This window comes from Zootoca vivipara, chromosome 13 (genome assembly GCF_963506605.1).
Source record: "Zootoca vivipara chromosome 13, rZooViv1.1, whole genome shotgun sequence".
Taxonomy (NCBI): domain Eukaryota; kingdom Metazoa; phylum Chordata; class Lepidosauria; order Squamata; family Lacertidae; genus Zootoca; species Zootoca vivipara.
The window spans coordinates 23,400,819-23,421,855 of record NC_083288.1 but is presented as its reverse complement, the minus strand read 5'-3'; the positions used below and the strand labels follow the sequence as shown (position 1 = coordinate 23,421,855).

General features: G+C 47.0%; 1 protein-coding gene across 1 annotated transcript; it reads left to right on the top strand.

Annotated features, from left to right (window-relative positions):
* Window positions 1-632: 632 nt before the first annotated feature.
* On the top strand, window positions 633-20,142 carry LOC118094684 (corticotropin-releasing factor receptor 1). The gene is made up of 9 exons (XM_035135283.2): window positions 633-772; window positions 1,150-1,270; window positions 3,349-3,502; window positions 4,566-4,626; window positions 9,085-9,157; window positions 16,397-16,482; window positions 17,961-18,096; window positions 18,918-18,959; window positions 19,863-20,142. Exons 1-9 carry the CDS (start codon window positions 633-635, stop codon window positions 20,037-20,039), a joined length of 990 nt encoding a protein of 329 aa, XP_034991174.2. The 3' UTR covers window positions 20,040-20,142.
* Window positions 20,143-21,037: the final 895 nt, after the last annotated feature.

Genomic DNA, 21,037 nt, shown 5'->3' with positions numbered 1-21,037 from the left:
CAGACCTTGTGGGGGGCCGGACTATATTTTGGAGGGGGGGGGAAATGAACGAATTCCTATGCCCCACAAATAACCCAGAGATGCATTTTAAATAAAAACACACATTCTACTCATGTAAAAACACCAGGCAGGCACCACAAATAACCCAGAGATGTATTTTAAATAAAAGGACACATTCTACTCATGTAAAAACATGCTGATTCCCAGACCGTCTGCGGGCCTGATTTAGAAGGCGATTGGGCCGCATCCGGCCCCCGGGCCTTAGTTTGGGGACCCCTGGTCTAAAGGTTAACATGATGATAAAGGAGCTAAAGGGACCTGTGGCTCTCATGATGTTGCTAAGAGTCCGTTTCCCATCAATTGCAACCAGCGTTGCCCATGCTTAGGACTGATGGGAGTTGTAGTCCAGCAATGCCTAGAGGGCGCAAGATTCCCCCATCTCTGGTTTGAGGAAAGAGAAAGCATTGGATTCAGGGTAATGGCTAAGCAGATTCTGGTTGTTTAATGGAGGCTGCTTCCGGCACCGGCTAGTGAAACAAAGTAAGACTATCATGGCATTCTCTTTGGAGCATGGTTGGAAAGGTCTGAAGGAACTGGACTACAAATGATAGTTACTATACTATTGTAGCCCAATGCTGAACCTTTTTCTGCCTTTCCCTCTACAGAAGAGAAGCAAGTTGCACTATCATATTGCTGTCATCATCAACTACCTCGGGCACTGCATTTCCCTGGCAGCACTGATAGCTGCTTTTGTCCTCTTCATGCGCCTGAGGTGAGTCAGGCCAAAGGGCCCACAAGATCATTTGAAGCAGCCCTCGCCTGCCTGGGGGTCAGACCTGGCCAGCTACACCTGCCAGACAGCTGCGGTGGGAAACGGGGCGGGGGTGCCGGAGCGATCTTCGCACCACAGCGCCTGGGCGCCTGATACGCTTAAGACGGCCCTGCCTGACAGCACGGCCATGCTGATGGGAGTTGTAGTCCCAAAAGTATTTGGAGGGTGTGCCAGGCTGGGGAAGGATGATCTAAAAGTTAAAGAGGGACAGGGCAGTAACATGCAAGGGGAGGGGTTCTGCCTTGAGAGTGGAGTAGTTCATCATTTGGGACGTGCTTATGCTGCCATTTAGCACGCTCTTTCCTTCTCTCCTCCAGGAGCATCCGGTGCCTACGAAACATTATCCACTGGAACCTGATCACTGCCTTCATTTTGCGGAACGCCACGTGGTTTGTGGTCCAGCTCACCATGAATCCAGAAGTCCATGAAAGCAATGTGGTAGGTTCTCCTCAGCCTGGCCTCACATCTGGTGCTAGCAATTTGGCTTGGATGCCTGCTGGACTTTGAAGAACAAAAAAAGCAAGGGGGATCGAGAAACTTTCCCCATGACCTTTGAGGTCACTGCTTCTTGACCTGTTATATGAAAGTCAAGCCTAGAAAACATACATCTATATCAGGGTCTCCAGCTGATTTTGGACTACAATTCCCAGCATCCCTGACCACTGGTCCTGCTAGCTAGGGGTGATGGGAGTTGTAGTCCAAAAACAGCTGGAGACCCAAGTTTGGGAAACCCTGATCTATAGTGTAAAGCCCTAAGGTATTGTGAGCTAGTGATGATAGGGCATAGGTGCCAAGTTCCGGATTGAAAAATCCGGGATCAGCAGCGCCGCGGCACCGGAAGTCGCTTCTACGCACTTCCGGACATGCGTAGAAGCGACTTCTGGCGCTGCGGACATTTTGGAAATGGGGACAGCGGCATCGGAAGTTGCTTCTACGCATGTCCGGAAGTGTGTAGAAGCGACTTCCGGTGCCGGCGCGGCACCAGAAGAACATGGTCGTCGGCAGGAGCTCCGTAATCCGGGGGAATACGGGGTATTTTGCCATTCGGGACACCTGCGGGAAACGGTAAGAAAATAAGGGGGTTTCCCAGGGAAAACGGGGTACTTGGCAGCTATGTGATAGGGTTTCCATATTTCAAAAAATAAAAACCAGGACACCCAAAAAGTTGTTGAGCTTCCGCCCACAAAAAACATGCCAAAAAACACGAGTGACTTGCCTAAGATCCAGAACAAAATGCTGCCTTTTGGGAATTCCCCCCGGATGTCAATTCCACCTTTGAAATCCAGGTACAGTAATGTATGGAAAAATCCAGATGTTTGGCATCCCTAGGTGATGAGGCCTCTGGCAAAAGGCTGGAGCTGAGTGGTAGAGCATTTTGCAACATGTAGAAGGTTTCAGGGTCACTTCCTGGCTTCTCCAGGTAGGCCTAGGAATAAATGCTACCAATTAGTATATAGAGCAGCATGATCATGATCACTTTGCTTTAGCACCTTAAAAACACATGTCTTTAAGAGTTTAAAAGAGCCAGCCAATTAGGCCCATAAACCTGTCAGATATTTGCAAGTTAAACTGCAGGTATTTCACCATGACTGGTCCTAATGACATTCTAATCCAGGTATCTCCCTGTTGGACTTGCTGGCAGAAGCTAAGGCAGCGTGGCTGAGGCTGGGTGGAATTGCCGCCCCTAATTTTTAGAGGGTGCCATGTTGCTGAAGGCTGAGCCAAGCAACGCTTTCAAGTCTGTTGATCTGAGCTACCTGGCAGCTGAGGTTCAGCCGGGGTCTCCTTCGTGTGAAAAGAAGCTGAATTTCCATGAGCTCTCGCATCTTGAGAGTGATGCCATAGCTTATTTGCAGATGAGTTGAGCTATCTTGCAGTTGGCTTTGCTTCGATCTGAAGGGTTGGGATTTTTAAAGCCAAAGGATGGAGCCTCAGCCTCACTGTTTATGGATGTTCAGCCATCAGCAGGCGAAAGGGGACGACACTGAGCTGTTCAGAAGCGGCAGAGTAGCCTTGTGCTCATAGAGCAGGGGTAGGCAACCTAAGGCCCGTGGGCCGGATGTGGCCCAATCACCTTCTCAATCCGGCTGCAGACAGTCCGGGAACCAGCGTGTTTTTACATGAGTAGAATGTGTCCTTTTATTTAAAATGCATCAACGGGTTATTTGTGGGGCCTGCCTGGTGTTTTTACATGAGTAGAATGTGTCCTTTTATTTAAAATGCATCAACGGGTTATTTGTGGGGCCTGCCTGGTGTTTTTACATGAGTAGAATGTGTGCTTTTATTTAAAATGCATCTCTGGGTTATTTGTGGGGCATAGAAATTCATTCATTTCCACACACACACACACACCCAAAAAAAGATAGTCCGGCCCACCACATGGTCTGAGGGACGGTGGACCGGCCCACCGCTGAAAAAGGCTGCTGACCTGTCTCATAGAGGCTTGCTTTTGGCTAGGATTTGGGGGGCTGTTAACTCTTAATTCATCCATTCTGCCTGTTCCTCATCCCACACAGCCCTGGTGCCGCCTTGTCACAGCTGCCTACAACTACTTCCATGTCACCAATTTCTTCTGGATGTTTGGCGAGGGCTGCTACCTTCACACGGCCATCGTCCTCACCTATTCCACAGACAAGCTGAGGAAATGGATGTTCATCTGCATTGGCTGGTGTGAGTGGCAGGGGGGGGGGGCTGTAGCATATCCTGCAGGGCAGCCAGGCAACAAAGGGCTAGCTCAGTCGGTAGTATACGACACTCGCCACCTCAAGGTTGTGGGTTCTAGTTCCATGTTGGCCGAAAGATTCCTGCACCGCAAGGGGGTTGGATTAGACTCGGAACTCCGCTGATGTTCAGGAGAACTTTTTTGTTTATCGTGTAAAAGAGGGTAACCAAAATGGTCAAAGGCCTGGAAACGATGCCTTATGAGAAACGGCTTAGGGAGCTGGGTATGTTTAGCCTGGAGAAGAGAAGGTTAAGGGGTGATATGATAGCCATGTTCAAATATAGTAAAGGATGCCATATAGAGGAGGGAGAAAGGTTGCTTTCTGCTGCTCCAGAGAAGCGGACACGGAGCAATGGATTCAAACTTCAAGAAAGAAGATTCCACCTAAACATTAGGAAGAACTTCCAGACAGTAAGAGCTGTTTGGCAGTGGAATTTGCTACCAAGGAGTGTGGTGGAGTCTCCTTCTTTGGAGGTCTTTAAGCGGAGGCTTGACAGCCATCTGTCAGGAATGCTTTGATGGTGTTTCCTGCTTGGCAGGGGGTTGGACTGGATGGGCCTTGTGGTCTCTTCCAACTCTATGATTCTATGTATACCTTTTCAGAATCTGAAAGTACATTCTGGAGTTAAGCCATAGGGACTGAGTGCGAGTAAGCCCGGTGTGCCTTTGTTATACGCTCAGAGGCACCGTCATGCATTCTAGTATGGGCAACAGGGCCCGAGGCTGAGCTGCGATGATTCCAGGGGCACAAATTAACCTATCCGCTCTGCAGGTGCTCAGAAGCAGTCTCATTCTCACTCATTATAGGAGCACTGAGCCCTCAGGCAAGAAAAAACAGGCTCTGCGTCTGAGCTTAGGAAATAGCACCGTGAAAGTTCCGCTCAGTATGGGTGGGTACCTGAGCTGAGGCCACATATCCCATTTGCTCCCTCAACTACCGCAACCCCTTGCCTTGATGCTAGGTCATTCCTCGCCAGATGCCCTGAGACCTGTCTTTGCTTTCATCCACAGGCATCCCTTTCCCCATCATCATCGCTTGGGCCATTGGGAAACTCTACTATGACAACGAGAAGTAAGTCACTCTTCCCCGCCCCCATCCCGCTTTTCTGCTGCTATGGTAATGGCTTCTAGAGCAGGCTTGCACAGCCTTGGAGTGGGTGCTATGGAGGGATCTGGGGGTGGAAGGAGGGAAGCTCTGGTGGCATTTCTCCGCTTTGCACAAAGGCAATCAGGAGGAGACCTGGGGGAGATTTTAGCAGACGAGCAAGAAATCGGGATTGGCCTTGCTTACAGGCAAGCAGTGTTCTTCCCCCACTCTGCGAACGACCACCCCAACCTCCCATGAACCAAACAAAAAGCTGTTTACCTGCACCAAGAATGTGGATCCCAAACTTTTTGGAGGCCACCGCTCCTTTATTTCCAATGTTAGGGCAAAATTCTGGGTGCAAGAATGCTCAGCCACCCAGCTCATCAGGCAAGGGCCTGTGGTCGTTGCGGAGTATAAAAGGAAGGAGTCCAGCCATGATCCAGAGCAAACAGCAAGGTTTATTACTGTGCAGCAGGTTCAATGCCAGACTGAACACTGTGAACAGGGCTGCAAGAACTTTTAAAAGTTCCCACCACCATCCCATAATGCACATTGAAAGCATCATACATACATCACTTGTGACAGGGTAAAACGTCAGAAAAGGGGAAGGTGCAAGGGGCATTAGCATACAGGTAAACAGGAGGTAAACAGGATTAACATAAGGTAACAATGCACGATGTTCCAGGACATTGATAAGCAAGTACCAGTAAGTATCTGGGAAGGGATCCTTGAGTACCTGGTGGAGAAAAACAATGGGTCCAGGTGTGTGTATTGCCTCTGGCTTCGGAGGGTCGGGAATGGCAGGAGATGGTACCTGAATGCATTATGGATATGCAGAGGAGCACCACCCTGGCTACGTGACCTCTTGCTTAAAGGATTATGGCTGTTCCCTGCATCCCTGAGAGCCCTTGGCCAGAGTCGCAAAAGGGGGTTTCATTCAGAAATACAGATACACGGTATTCATTCATAAAGAAATATGGTTACATAGAGTCTCAGGCAACCGAGAAAGGGTAGGAAAGGGAGCCTTTATTACACAGGGCTTGATCTTGAGGGGTTCGTGTTGGTGCGATACTAGAGTGGTGTTGTAGGATCAGACGGGGTCCCCTTGAGGTCATTTGTGCCAATCTTGATTCCCAAATGAAGCCCCGTTTGGGTGCCCCCCCCTATAAAATTCCCTGACACCATAAACTCACCCCAGGGGCCCCTAACCTATAATTAGCATTACTCAGAATAGTAAAATGCACCACCCACTAAGGGAGATGATAATGCAATGAAATTTGAAACAGTGTCAATTAATTTTGCACGTGCATTCAAAGTCCAATTACTTAGTTTCATTAATTCAGCAATACTGATGAATGCTTGATCCAGTGATACCAGCTTTTCAAAGTCTGGTAGTCACTTACATCTCCAGCACCCCCTGCCACCTTTGGGCACCCTCCTAAGTAATCTTGCCATCCCTCGGGGGGCAGTACCACCCACTTTGAGAACCGTGGGTGCTTAAATTTCAGAGATACAGTGGTACCTCTACTTACGAATGACTCGATTTACGAATGTTTCTACTTACGAATGGAGCTCCGCCCGCCATCTTGGATGCTGTTTAGATAGGATTTTTTCTGCTTACGAATTTTTAGATAGGGCTGCTTCGACTTATGATTTTTTTTCTCCCAATGCATTCCTATGGAATTCAACTTACAAATTTTTTCAACTTACAAATGTGCGGAACGCATTAAATTCGTAAGTAGAGGTACCACTGTATCCTAGTCCCAATGGATGGGATTAGTTCAGGGAATGGAAAACTCTGACCGGTGGGCCAGATTAGGTACTCCCCATTAGGCCCATGAGATTGTTCTGCCAAGCCCACCTGCCTTTCACCTGATGTCACATGTCAGATGTGAGGCAGGTAAAGCAATGGCTGGGCCAAAAAGAAGCCCGTAGGACCAGTGCCCTGCTTGGCTCTCTCCTAGCCCCAACAATCAGCTTGTTGTCAGGGCTTCGAGGGCCGTGTATCCACCCAGGGCGAAAGCAACTCACCTGACATGATTACGATGTCAGGTGATTGACAAGTGGGCGGCCACTTGTGGGAGTGTTGCAAGCAACTTAGAATCAGGAAAACAGTGCGGGAGTGGAAGAGGATTAACCCACCCTTTCCCCAAGCGCTGCATTTCAAACCCAGCTTGCTCTCCCCACCCACCCCTTGCAGCTACTTTTATAAGAAATAGCATTTTTGAACAAGCTAGAAGTCCCACCCCAAATTTCCTAACCTCTCTGCGTCCTTTGGCCCTTCGTAGTGGGTTGAGCAGAGGTGAAGGCATGAACGTTCAGCGCGCTCCCCGATTCTTTGTTCTGTAGCTAGAGAAAGTAGGCTAAAATAGGGAAATTCAGCAAATCTAGACAAATTTGCACAATTTATGGAGGTAGCAGAATTAAACTACTTGCTGATTTATTTTTTAAAGTGTAAACACAGCACTGGGCATTGCTAATGAAACACCATAGTGGGAGGTCCCACCCAGCTAAACCAGCCTGGGATTTAATGAGAGGAGCTTAATGGCCTTTCCCTCTGGGCCCTTGATCCTGCTTTTCCAGTGACTTGCTAATGGAAGACATAGCAGCCCCCTGGCAAGTTGCTTCCATAGCTATTAATTACGCAGGCGTGCAGCATTGATTTGGGCTAGCCGCCATTTGCCTTAATTATCAGCCATGGCTTCTCGCTTTCAAGCTAAGTCCTGGCTATGGCTATGACTGAAACCAGTTACCCACCCTCTTGTTTAATAATAATAATAATAATTTTGTTATGTACTGAGCTGAATCCTACAACAATAGGATCCAGAATGCAGCAGTCTGATTGGTCCGCAGGAGCCACCCAATCCAGCTCCAGGTGGAAGTGAATCAGCAACCTGATTGGCCTGCAGGAGCAGCCAATCAGGCTGCTGGCAGAAGTCAATCCGCAACCTGATTGGCCCACAGTGCAGCCCTGAAGTAGCCATTCACGCAAGGCCCATTATGTAAATAATGTTTATAAGCAGATGTTTGGGGGGAAAGAGCCATTCTTCTCTTCTTCCTCTATTGCTACTACAAGCTGAATAAAGAGCATGAAATTCACTCTGAGTATATTTCAAATTTATTGTCCGTGACATTTATACCCCGCCCATCTGGCTGGGTTTCCCCAGCCACTCTGGGCAGCTTCCAACAAAACAATAAAATACAAAAATCTATTAAACATTAAAAGCTTCTCTAAACAGGGCTGCCTTCAGATGTCTCCTAAAAGTCTGGTAGTTGTTGTTCTCTTTGACATCTGGTGGGGGGGGGCGCTCCACAGGGCAGGTGCTACTACCGAGAAGGCCCTCTGCCTGGTTCCCTGGAACTTGGCTTCTGAGCGCTGGACCTCAGTGTCCGGGCAGAACAATGGGGTGGAGACGCTTCTTCAGGTATACTGGACCGAGGCCGTTTAGGGCTTTAAAGGTCAGCAGCAACACTTTGAATTGTGCTTGGAAACATACTGGGAGTTTGGGGTTCTGAGCCACTTAGAAAGGTCTTCTTGGCGGGTTTTTTATAAAAACGTTCTTTCCCCTGACACCTTTCCCTGCCTTTCTCAGCAACTACAGTCTTGAGGGGTGGTGAGTGATGACAGTAACTCAGATTATGAGGGTCAAGCTGGGCGATGCAATAAATGCATGATTTCGTGTGTCTTGCTTTCAGAAAGAAAGAAAGAAAGAGAGAGAGAGAGAGAGAGAGAGAGAGAGAGAGAGAGAGAGAGAGAGAGAGAGAGAGAAAGAAAGAAAGAAAGAAAGAAAGAAAGAAAGAAAGAAAGAAAGAAAGAAAGAAAGAAAGAAAGAAAGAAAGAGACAGTGGGCCTGATCAGGGTAGGGGTACGATGCATGGGTAGGGGTGGTGGTTTCATTTTCTCTCCCAACTTCTCCTTCCCAGCTGCACTTGTTTCATTTTCTTCCCCAAAGCTGCTATTTGTTTTGACAGGGAAGCCTGACATTGGTGGTAGCAGCTGTTTCCCTCTGGGAGCAAACAGCAGTATTGGGGTGTAGGGGTGTGGGTGATTATTTTCACTGGGACCATGGCGTGGGAGGAAGGGTTAAAAACCACCCCTTCCCCTGCACCATGTTCCTGATCCTGACACTTACTCTATCCCTAAATATGCTGGCTGTTTGTTTTCATCAAATAGATGTGTGTGTGAAATGTGCCGTACATTTTTCATTTTATCCAGTCTAGGCCATGGTCTTCCAGCCTTGAAGCTCTTCTTCCTTCATCCTGCATGCATTAGGAGGAGGTTTTGGCCAAGGAAAAGCACTCCGCCCATGCCCAGAGATGCTCTTTCTTTATTATATCCTGCATTAGAAATGGATTTGAGGCCTGGACTCTGGTTCAGCTTCAACCGTGGGCGAAGTTAAATCCTCAATGTGGTTTCTTTGTGCTCTGCATTCTGAATTACAGGTGCTGGTTTGGAAAACGAGCAGGGATTTATACTGACTACATCTACCAAGGTCCCATGATACTGGTGCTGTTGGTAAGAGCGGAAGTTCCTTCCTTCCCACTCTCAACACTTTTTGGGGGCGCAGTGCGGGGGGGTGGGGGTGGAGGCTGCTTTTGTGGCTAAGGTGATGTACGAACAAAAGAGGCCAAGACTCCAGTACCTTTTCACAATTGTGCAGAAATGGGAGCGTTGGCAGCAAAAGCTGATCATAGGGGCTGGGTAAATCTGCACTAAAATTTCCTATTCTACCCAAATACAGTAGCTCTGTCCTTCTCTTGCATCAGGTCCTTCTGGAAATAACCCCCTTGCAGTTTTGCTGTTTTTTGCAGAATGCCTAGGAGGGACAGTTTTTTTTAATTTATTTTCAGCCAAACTAGATGTGATGCAAGCCGTGCATGAAGTTAAACCTGTCCTGATAGTTTCATCTTCACACATCTTAGATGGGAGGGAACCAGAGGCGTCACCTTGGGCTGAACATTAGGGGGGCCCAGCAACATGGCACACACGTGACATGGCATGCCTGTGACATCACATGCCCAACATGCGCATAGTTGCGAGGAGGCCTTGCCCAGTGCTGCGCAGCTTCAATAGCCACAGTTTTCCTCCTCTCTCACACTCTGGAGGAGCCTGATTTTGATGCTGTGCTGGCTCAGCTGTTCGGCCTCCTCCACCCCCTCAACATTTGCAGGGCTGAGACCCCTGCTAAGGAACATTGAGGGGTGTGACGACAGTCTTCCCCCTAGAGTCGGCACTCCTGGAGGGGACTCTGTATTTCCCCTGCAGGGAAAAAAGTTTAAAGGGGACAATTTCCAGAGGACACTGGCCCACAAGGGAATGTTAAGCAGAACCTCCTCCATGTTGTTGTTTAGTCGTTTAGTCATGTCCGACTCTTCGTGACCCCATGGACCATAGCACGCCAGGCACTCCTGTCTTGCACTGCCTCCCGCAGTTTGGTCAAACTCATGTTGGTAGCTTTGAGAACACTGTCCAACCATCTCGTCCTCTGTCGTCCCCTTCTCCTAGTGCCCTCCATCTTTCCCAACATCAGGGTCTTTTCCAAGGATTCTTCTCTTCTCATGAGGTGGCCAAAGTATTGGAGCCTCAGCTTCACGATCTGTCCTTCCAGGGAGCACTCAGGGCTGATTTCCTTAAGAATGGATAGGTTTGATCTTCTTGCAGTCCATGGGACTCTCAAGAGTCCTCCAGCACCATAATTCAAAAGCACCATAATTCAAAACCTCCTCCATATGGCAGATATTAATATTGTGCACGCAGTATCCATAAAAGCTGACTCCCTTTGGAATAAAAATTGTCCAGACTCGTAATTATTAGTCAAAGCTTTACTAACCAAACTTCTTCCAAAACAGGTACAAAAGAATCAATGGTACACCCAGAAAGTCATATAAAGCATGTTCGTATCCAAGCATAGGTTCTTAAATATATAATTACAACCAAAGCTGAGATCAGTGCACTGTCTTCCCATAGCCTGCATTACACTGCATCCAACCTGGAGAGGCTTCTTACCACATCCTTCTTTCAGTATGCCTGGGAACAAAAGGCAACCCCCTTCAAAATGGCAGATTTGCAATTGAATACCTTAGTCATGTGGTCTAAAGTTAAACACTCACGTGAGCGCTAGCAGAAAACAACAGCAGTTAATTATCAACCCAGCTAGAGGCTAAGAGAGAGCTTCCTTCTAGCTGAGTATACGCCAGTGGAATTTTCCGATGTTAAACCCTTACCAACATGCATACTGACATTCTGCATTTCAGTGTGTGATTAAACAATTATGCTTAGCACTCCACACCCAGGGTGGCCCGAAGGAGGGGATTCTTGCACCTTTAACAAGTTGCATAGCAAAGGGAATTTTCAGCTGACAGAGCCCACGTGACAAGCTCCACCTGCTGAAATAAACAACTATTAAAGGTGCTGGAGCCCCCATCCCTGTTTTGTATTTGACCACCTGATCCGCATCAAATTCAGATATGGTTTTTAAATTACACATCTAATTGGGCTCTTCCTTCCATCTATTCCACACACACACACTCTCTTCCTTTCCTATTGCTTTTGCCATCTTGGCACACTTTCTATCTTGCGCGAGCTCAACACTACCACTGGCACTGCTACAAACTGAACACAGCACAATTCGCACACCTCCCCTGCCTCCAGCAAATTTACTAATGATGTTATTTGATGAGGATAATAGCAGCCGCTATCAGGCAGCCTGGGCTGATGCAGAGGCCTGGGGGGAAAGTCGGAGGCGATTTGTCTAGTTAGAGTTGCCTGCCGCACCGCCTGAGGAGACTGCTGCCGCCTCTGCCCTCTGCAACCCTTCCTGAATCCTCATGCCTAATTTCCCTCAGGATTAGTGTTTCTGGAGGAGGCCAGAGAGCGAAAGAAGGCATGAGGGTTCCTCGCGCATTATCTGGACAAACGTTGAAATCAAAGCAGCCTTTCTCCAGGAGAACTTTTGGTCTGAGCTGGGCTCAATCCCACTCTTCCAACGTTATCTCATTCTCTCTTTGTCAGGGACAAAGTAAAGTAGGGCAGGGTCTTCATTACCTCTTCAGAAACCCTGAATCACCTCCCAGCATTCCTTTGTTCTGTTAGAAGAGGCTATTTTTTTTATAAAAAAAAAACAAATTAAGCCTTTTCTTCTTTTTTAAAGCTTCCACCTCCTCGCTGCAAGCAACGAGGAACTCCACGTAGGTGAGGGGGCTGGCGCGGGAAGGACAGATCACTCCTTCTGTCCCTCTGCCCGTCTGCTTGACGGACAGCAACTTTTGAACAAGCCCACTAAGAGGCTAGCAGCTTGCGTTTCCATCTTGGTTGCAGAGGAGGGACGTTCTACTGGCCTCTTAGCACACTGGCAACTTTGGCTTACTGACAAGGCTGGAGTAATACTACTGTACAGTGCTCGCTAGGGACCCAGGTGGCGCTGTGGGTTAAACCACAGAGTCTAGGGCTTGCTGATCAGAAGGTCGGCGGTTCGAATCCCTGCAACGGGGTGAGCTCCCATTGCTCGGTCCCAGCTCCTGCCGACCTAGCAGTTCGAAAGCACATCAAAGTGCAAGTAGATAAATAGGGACCGCTCTGGCGGGAAGGTAAACGGCGTTTCCGTGCGCTGCTCTGGTTCGCCAGAAGCAGCTTTGTCATGCTGGCCACATGACCTGGAAGCTGTCTGTGGACAAACGCCGGCTCCCTCGGCCTATAGAGCGAGATGAGTGCCGCAACCCCAGAGTCGGACATGACTGGACCTGATGGTCAGGGGCCCCTTTACCTTTTACAGTGCTCGCTATAATGAAAAGCAAGCCCAAACGCATAAGAACACACCTGAGGGGTTTTGTGGCATTACTACAGAACCCAGAAAGCTCCATTTCATATATAGGTGCGATCCATTTCACATGCTGATGTCACTCCCAAAACACAAACGTAAACGTGTAAGTGTGTGTGTTTGTGTGTGTTTGTGTGTGTGTGTGTGTAATCTTGTTATAAAGAGATGTGGAACATTTTAAGAACTTTCCCAGCAGGGTGTGGCAGCATAACCCTAACCATGTCTACTCAGAAGTAAGTCCTGCTGAATTCAGTGGGACTTACTCCCAGATAAGTGGGTTTGGGATTTCGTAGGCTTTTAAACCCATTGTGTGAACCTGACTTGAGAAGTACAAGGTGAGTGAAATGATGCGAATAAGGGCTGCTTCTCAGGTAAAGGAATCCAGTTTTCAAATGTTCCTCTCTTCCCACGGAAGGAGGTCCTTAAAAAAAAAAAAAGCAAGAGATGCATCTTTCTTGTGACATGCTTCCCCCCTAAAAATTTTCCAATGTTTTGAAAACTGGTTTAAAAACTGCTGCAGGGATTTGTTGGGGTGGGGTGGTAACTTATGAGTTGGTGACGTTGAGGCATCGGGCATCCCCCATAACCAGCTTCTCCCTAGTTCTGTCTGGGGATCTGCAAAACAATTTTTATTTATTTTTTACTCCTTAAGACAGGAGTATATATATATAGTGCTGTCTTGCCCACCCCTGCAACTCTTAAAATGTTAGATCTGTCTTTACTTATAGCTGTGGGCCAAAACAAGAGGGTTCGACAAATACAAAACGCTGCCAGTGGAATGAAATGTCATTGACCTAATTTATCAGCAAAACCATCAATCACATTTGCTTTAACAAACTGCTCTGCAACAAGAAGTAATTCAGCATTTGCTGGCAGGCCAATAAAACAACCCAGCTTGAAATGGGAGGAAACCCTCTACATTTCTAATCTTCGCAAACAGTGGACAGCCCAAACTGTAAGGAGAGATGGAGCTTCTGCAGCCAGTGAAACAGATTGCAAACTGCCATGTACAAATCACTGTGGCCTTAATCAGGAAATAATATTACTGTACACACCTACCTTGCTTTTCCTAAAGGAGCTTGGCATATTTTGGGGAGACGGATCAATTATCTGAGAGGGTTTATTTTGCATCACACCCAGGATGTGGTTGTCACTATCCCCACCCCACCCCCACTCCTTATTTCCACTCCTAAGAAGCATTGAATCCGAAGTCCAACTAAGCCCTGAAGACTTTTAAAGCAAGATTAGATTTCAGATTAATGTTATTCTGTCAGATGAAATAATGGACATTTGTTTTTGCAATACCTGAGAGAGTAGCTCCCCCTGGTGGAAGAGAGAGTAAACCGGACTGGAAATGTTACTTCTGTTGAGATCCATTTGGGTGGTTCTCAAGCACAGACTGATTTTGAAAACTTGCCCTAGAGAACAAGTGTGCAGGGGCGTACAAAGGGGTGGGGGGTGCCCTGTGTGCCACCCTGACGGGGGGTGACAATATGGCGGGCAGCACTTGTCACTGCGGGGCCTGCAGCGCACATGGGCCATGTGTCTTGGCACCCGCAGGCTCCATGCTGTCTGCCCCCCCCCAGCTGTAGGGCAGCTGATGCCCTGCTGTGTGCCCTGTCCCTATGTGTGCCATATGGGCGGTTCACCCCACCCTGGGTGCCTGAAAGGCTTCCTCCGCCACTGCAGGTGTGTTTTGCCTCCACCTTGGAATCTTCGTTGTTAGCATGTATAAAAACAATGACATATTTTCCAGGGCGTCCTACAAATCCAGTGCTCCTAAATGTTGATAACTGATAAGCATTTCAAAACTTAACGTAAAAAGAGGCATAAAGTTATTCAAAATAACTTCATGCCTTGCCTTTCTACCATGTACTCAAGGAAATTGCTATGCATCCACCAAAACCACGTATTTGGACCATATTGCAATAGCAGATTTTTGCAACTAGGCTACTAGTGATCAACCAGGAAAGTAGGAAATAATCTGGGTTGGGGGGGGCGGCAAGAGAGTTGCATTGGTTGGCAAGGGAAAAATAGGTATAAAAGTAGAATTCCCTGGATGCCAAGATCGAGGTTTGGGGCAAGAATACTTTGGTGAGAGAACCCCAGCAGAGTTTTAAAATCACAAAATAAACAGCAAACTAAAGTGTGGAAATATAGGCTTTTAGACCTTTATGGCTTTCTAAGTTCCTTCCAAAGTCCCCCTCTTCCTATAACATAGAAAAATACCACAGGTCTAATAAGTTTAAAATGGTTTACTTACAAACGCTCCAAAGGTCAGGTTCATCTGCTTTTCCATACAGCAGTTAGAAAACACAGGCAGTAAAACTTGGCTTAGTTACAGTAGTGAAAGTTTCCAAATTATTATATAGTACAGGAACTCAGGAAAAGCTTGTTAGAGCCATGCTGTCTGAACTGAAGCAACCAGCTTAGACCTCTCTACAAGCTGAGTTTCTCAGGTAGACTGGGAGAGAACAATAGGCCTGATTACCTTCATCCCAAGGTGAGGGGGAGTGACCTAGCTAAGCCTGGCAGGGCAGCTTACTCTATGGTGTTAACCCCTTCATGCATTAATTTGACTTAAGCATGTTGGTTATATGAGGCTGGTTATCCCCAAAGTTGGCTGATACCTCACCCTGCCCCCTAGGACACTTTGCACTCACCACACGGAGCCAATCGTGTGTACAAATTGTTTTCATCATGGTCCATCATATAGACTGGTGGGGGGAAATGCCCACAACCTGAAGCTTCTTGTACATTTGTACTGGTTTGTTTTTTTAATGGAAAAGTGGGATAGAAACATTTTAATAATCAATAAAAGTAATGTATACAAAGGGCTCCGGATACTTGAAATCCAAATAAGTAGGGCAGAGCAGGGCAGTGACATCTCCTATCCCGGGGATGGGGAACCTGTGGCCATCCAGATGTGGGGGTTTTTATTACATTTATATCCTACTTTTCTTCCAAGGAGCTTCAGGTGTTGTGTGTGGTTTTCTCCCTCCCCTTTTTATCCCCACGAAAACCCCGCATGGTAGGTTTGGCTGAGAGATGGAGACTGGCCCAAGGTCACCCAGAAAGCTTCATGGCTGAGAGGATCTGAACCCTGGTTCCCCAAATCCTAATTCAGCACTCTAACCACTACGCCACACTGACTGTCAATGCCTTGGACTCCCAACTCCCATAAGCCCCAGTATGGCAAATGGCTAAGCAATTATAGGAGTCCAACATTATTTGGAGGCCCACATGTTCCCCATCTCTGCCTTACCTCTAGGCCAGGGTTAGCCAATTTGGTTGGACAGCAGCTCCCACCATCCCTGACCTTCATCCATGATGGCTGGGACTGATGAGAGTTGCATTCTGACAGCATCTGCAGAGCATCACCTTGACTACTTCTGCTTGGCTTCCTAGTGGATGGAACTGGGGGGGGGGGAATACACCTGACATAAGCCTCGGCCCAGCACTGTATACCTGAAGGAGCATCTCCACCCGCATTGTTCTGCCTGGACACTGAGGTCCAGCGCCGAGGGCCTTCTGGCGGTTCCCTCACTGCAAGAAGCAAAGCTACAGGGAACCAGGCAGAGGGCCTTCTCGGTGGTGGCACCCGCCCTGGGGAACGCCCTCCCATCAGATGTCAAAGAGATAAATAACTACCTGACATTTAGATGACATCTGAAGGCAGCCCTGTTCAGGGAAGTTTTTAATGTGTGACATTTTAATGTATTTTAAATCTTTGTTGGAAGCCGCCCAGAGTGGCTGGGGAAACCCAGCCAGATGGGCAGGGTACAAATAATAAATTATTATTATTATTATTATTATTATTATTATTATTTATTTATTACAATTCACAAAGCGAGCATAGGGTCATTTTGCATTGGTGATGGAGGCATTTCTTTATGCACTTACCCCACCAGTTAATCTTGTTTCTGTATCTATTTCAGATCAACTTTATCTTTTTATTCAATATTGTCAGAATCCTGATGACGAAGCTTCGGGCCTCGACCACCTCAGAGACGATACAGTACAGGTATCAATGCAAGAGCACAGGTGGGGGATGGGTGGCCGGAGTTTATGATAGGGGCTATTGCTAAACCACTGTTCTGACTCCTCGACTCAAATACATTGTGCAAATTGAGCAGGTTTCTATTATTGATTTGCAGAATTTATTGATTCTGTTAACCGTAAGAGTACTGAAGAGAAGGCCCACTTGCCCTCCCTAGCTACAGAAAGCCCTGCTCATCTGCCCCTTTTAACTTTTAAAAGGCATGAGTCTAGTAACCCAGTTGCAGGAAGTAAGGCTCAGAGCTTACTCTGAGCCAGAGGACAATACTAGAATCTGCTCTGAACTGGGATCAACTCTCTCCTGCTTGGGCTACTGTAATGCGCTCTATGTGGGGCTGCCAATTGAAGGTGACTCGGAAACTACAACTAATCGGGAATGCAGCTGCTAGACTTCTGCCTGGATATATCATTATCAAATGTTCTTCTTTGTGGAAGATTCACTGCAAGTGGAAGGCTAAGCACACCAGGAGAAGAGGTTCTAGCTATCCTTCTATTTGCTGCTATAGCTTCCCGTTTGCAGGAAGTGGCTTTGGAAAATATATACAGTGGTACCTCGGTTTTCAAACAGCTTAGTTCCCGAACAACTCGGAACTCAAACGCTGCAAACCCAGAAGTAGGTGTTCCAGTTTTCGAACTTTGCCCCAGAAGCCGAATGTGCTCCTGAGCTTCCATTTTTACTGCTCCACAGCAAATATGAGTCCTCTGCATAGTAATTAAGCCTTTTTTCCCTCCCGCTTCTGGCCTTGCGCCGCTCATTTGAGTCCCCCGCCCCAATCGTAATTAAAGCCTTCTGTTTCTGATTGCAGTGTTCTGAGGTGATATTTGGTGCTTTTGTTTTTGCTAATTTTTTGTGTTTTTGTTTGTGTGGCTTTTTCATTTTTGTGACTGTGGCTTGTTTTTCGTTTTATGATTGATTGATTGTGTGACTGTGGAAATAGATAAAAGCCCCCCATTCAAACAATGACTATCATCAGTGCAGGTAAGAAAAAATAATAATTTTAATTTTTATCATCTACAATACTGTCTTATTTATTTTATAGTTCAAAACATTGATTATTGCTTTCATTTTATGAATCAATGGTCTTGTTACATAGTAAAATTCATGTTAAATTGCTGTTTTAGGGGTTGCTTTTAAAAGTCTGGAACGGATTAATCGGTTTTGCATTACTTTCTATGGGAAAGCGCACCTTGGTTTTGGAATGCTTTGGTTTTGGAACGGACTTCCGGAACGGATTAAGTTTGAGAACCAAGGTACCACTGTATATATTTCAAGATGCATTCAATAATGTGACCCTCACCTCAGTCCACCCTTTGGACTCTACCCCCTGATTCCCACTTCATTCTGCTACATGTGTAGATCCAACCATAACCTTTGGCGAGGGAACACTGGGATGCTGGTCTGGAATTGGCTTGGATTTTTTAACTCCTGTGCTCTTCCTTCAGAAAAGCTGTGAAGGCTACCCTTGTGCTCCTTCCTTTGCTGGGCATTACCTACATGCTTTTCTTCGTCAACCCCGGTGAAGATGAAATATCCCGGGTAGTCTTCATCTACTTCAACTCTGTCTTGGAGTCCTTCCAGGTATGGGAAACCTCGTGGAAACTAGAGCCCAAATGCATTTGGGGTTAGGGGTGTGAAATTCATACAGAATCTTATAACTCGAAATTGCTTGCAATAACTTCAGTGCATTTATGTACTTATTTTAGATGTTGTTTTAAATCGCACTATCCCCACCCACTAGCGATTCCAAAACCAGGACTTCTGTTGGACATATATGGGTTTTAGAAAGGGGGGGGAACCACACCGAGATATTGAAATCGGAAGCATGAAACTGCCTTAAAATTCACTTGCAAGGCTTATCTCCCAAGGGAAAATTTGTAACAAAAACAAAAAAAATACTTAAATCTGATTTGGGAATTTGTTTTGTTTTGGCTCTGGTAGAATCATTGCATGCCCAGCTCCAGGGACCATTTGCTAACCTCATCATGTTCCTCCTCCTCTTCCCAGGGCTCTAGGAAACCTGTTTGCATGGTCCAGATCTCAGCATTGTCTTTGCAAAGTAATGAGATTGTGCTGTTGAGCATGCAAAGATTTCATTATGTGAAGATTGCATCTCATTCCCCACTCTGTGTCTATTCTCTCTCTCTCTCTCTCTCTCTCTCTCTCCTCTCCCCCCCCCCCCCCGCACCAGCCCATCTCCTTGGATTATAAGGCACGGTCTACAGATGAAAGCGTTGAGCCCTAGCACTTGCCTTTTAAAAATGGAAAATAGCCCCATAGGAAGTGCCCACAGGAAACACAGTGCAAAAGGCTGTGGTTATTTCTCTTTCCCAAAGCTTGACTATGCTATTCTTTCTTCTCTAATCAGGGCTTCTTTCTTTCTTTCTTTCTTCTCTAATCAGGGCTTTTTTGTCTCTGTCTTCTACTGCTTCCTGAACAGTGAGGTGAGCCAGGTTTGGGGAATGAGTGGGCAGAGATGGGGGAGGCTTGCTGGATCTCATCTTGCATGCTGCCCAGTCTATCATACACACTTTTGAAAAACAGATGAATCACCAGATCAAGGGGTTGGCACAGGCCGAGATCAATTACTATGGGCAGAGACAAATCATCCCAAAGCAGAGGATGAAACCTCATGCTTAGGAGAACAGGATGACAGCAGAACTGGTGCTTCTGCATATGAAGCAGTACAAACTGCCTCTTTGTCAAAACATCCCTGCAGGGGAATGCTCAGGAAAATGACCATGCTACGACGTCTCTCCCTTTGAGCAATTTTTCTATGACCAATCCATTTCAAAATGAAGAATTTTATGTTGCCCCCTCTCTTGCTGCCTGTAGCACTCAGATGGAATACAGTAGCTCCAGGAAAGTTAAGATTTTACACTGCATGGTGACTTTCACATTTTTTAAGATTTTTTTTTTTTACATATTCATCCTTGGCGACCCTATGGAATTAGAGGTGGCCATTAGTCCTGATTAACTCACCAGTAGCCTACTAATAAAAAGTGCAAGAAGGCTGCTAGTCCTACAGGTTCACAGAGGCACCCCTATGCTGTGAATAACTTTGGGAAATGATATTTTCAGTGTGTACAGCCCCTTCTACTGCCAGGAACAAAGTTCTTCCACCTGCTGAAGCTTTCCTGCAGATGTACTTGGGACTCCAACTCCCATCAGCCACAGCCAAACGGTCAGGGACGATGGGAGTTGTAGTCCAGCAGCATCTGAAAGGCTGCTGGTTCCCTCCCCATCCCTTCACAAGCTTTGTTCTCCATTAAATCTGTCACCCCCTTTTAATTGGCAGATGACCTCTTTATTTACAGTACATTTATGGGTATTTGTGGTCTCCCCAGGTTCGCTCTGCAGTCCGGAAGAGATGGCACCGGTGGCAGGACAAGCACTCCATCCGAGCCAGAGTTGCCAGGGCAATGTCCATCCCCACCTCCCCAACGCGTGTCAGCTTCCATAGCATCAAGCAGTCGACGGCTGAGGCTGCTGTTCTGAACCGTGGGGCCAATACCTTTTGCTGAAGTTGTGGGACAGGACATGACATGACTTGCCAGCTGCAAAAGACAGGATTTTCGTTGCCCCCCCCCCCTGGAGTTCTGGCTCAGAAAAGTCCCCAGAGATCGTTGCCTGCATTCTGTTGGCTGAAGCCTCATGTTCTACGTGGCTAGAATTGCAAGTCTTGGGAGGTTCTGGTGGCTCTGAAAGTGACAGGAAGTTGGAGGCGACAGCCCCAACATCCCGTCCTTCGAAGGTGTGGCTTACTTCACTTTCCCATGGCGCCTGGAGCTCTTTGGTCTCTTCTCTAACAGATCAGGGAAAGGGTTATGAAATCACACAAGTGCTGTGGAAAGAGCAGAGGGATTGGGTGGTTCGCTCTCCAACTGAAATAAACAAAACCCTCCACTGGAGTTGATAGATAAGCAAAACCAAAGGAAGAGGTTCTTTTTGGGAACTCCCTAGCTACAAGATGCCGAGTTGGCCATTGACTTATTTTACAGGATCTGAATGGTTCAGGAAGGATACATATGTGGCAAATAGCCAAAAAAAAGCCAAAAGCACAAACTCTGAATTCAGGGCTGCCAACTACCTGATCCTGGGGATTGAAAAGAGCAGGTGGACATCCCCATCGCACCTGCTTGTCACCGTCCTTCGGACATCTCTTTTAATCATTTGTGAGAATGCTGAGCGGGAGCCAACCATGCCATTCCAGTGTTCTTCCTCATTCCAGCTGTGCAGCAGCTGCCAAAACAGGAACTGATGCTTTGTAAATCCTCTGACCTCAGCAAGGCAACCAACCCAGTATTTCCATGGTCCACTCAATAGTTGTTTTGGTTTCCACCAAACTTCTGCCCATGGGAATCCCCCTTGAGCCCTAAAGTGGAATGAGGGTATTCATGTGTTTGTTTTGATATCTCTGAATAAAGACCACCACCATCCCAGTCCCTGCTTGCACTTTTCTATTTTTTAAGAATTATATGTTGGAGATTTGCTCTGGGTCAGGCCATTTCTCCCACCCAAG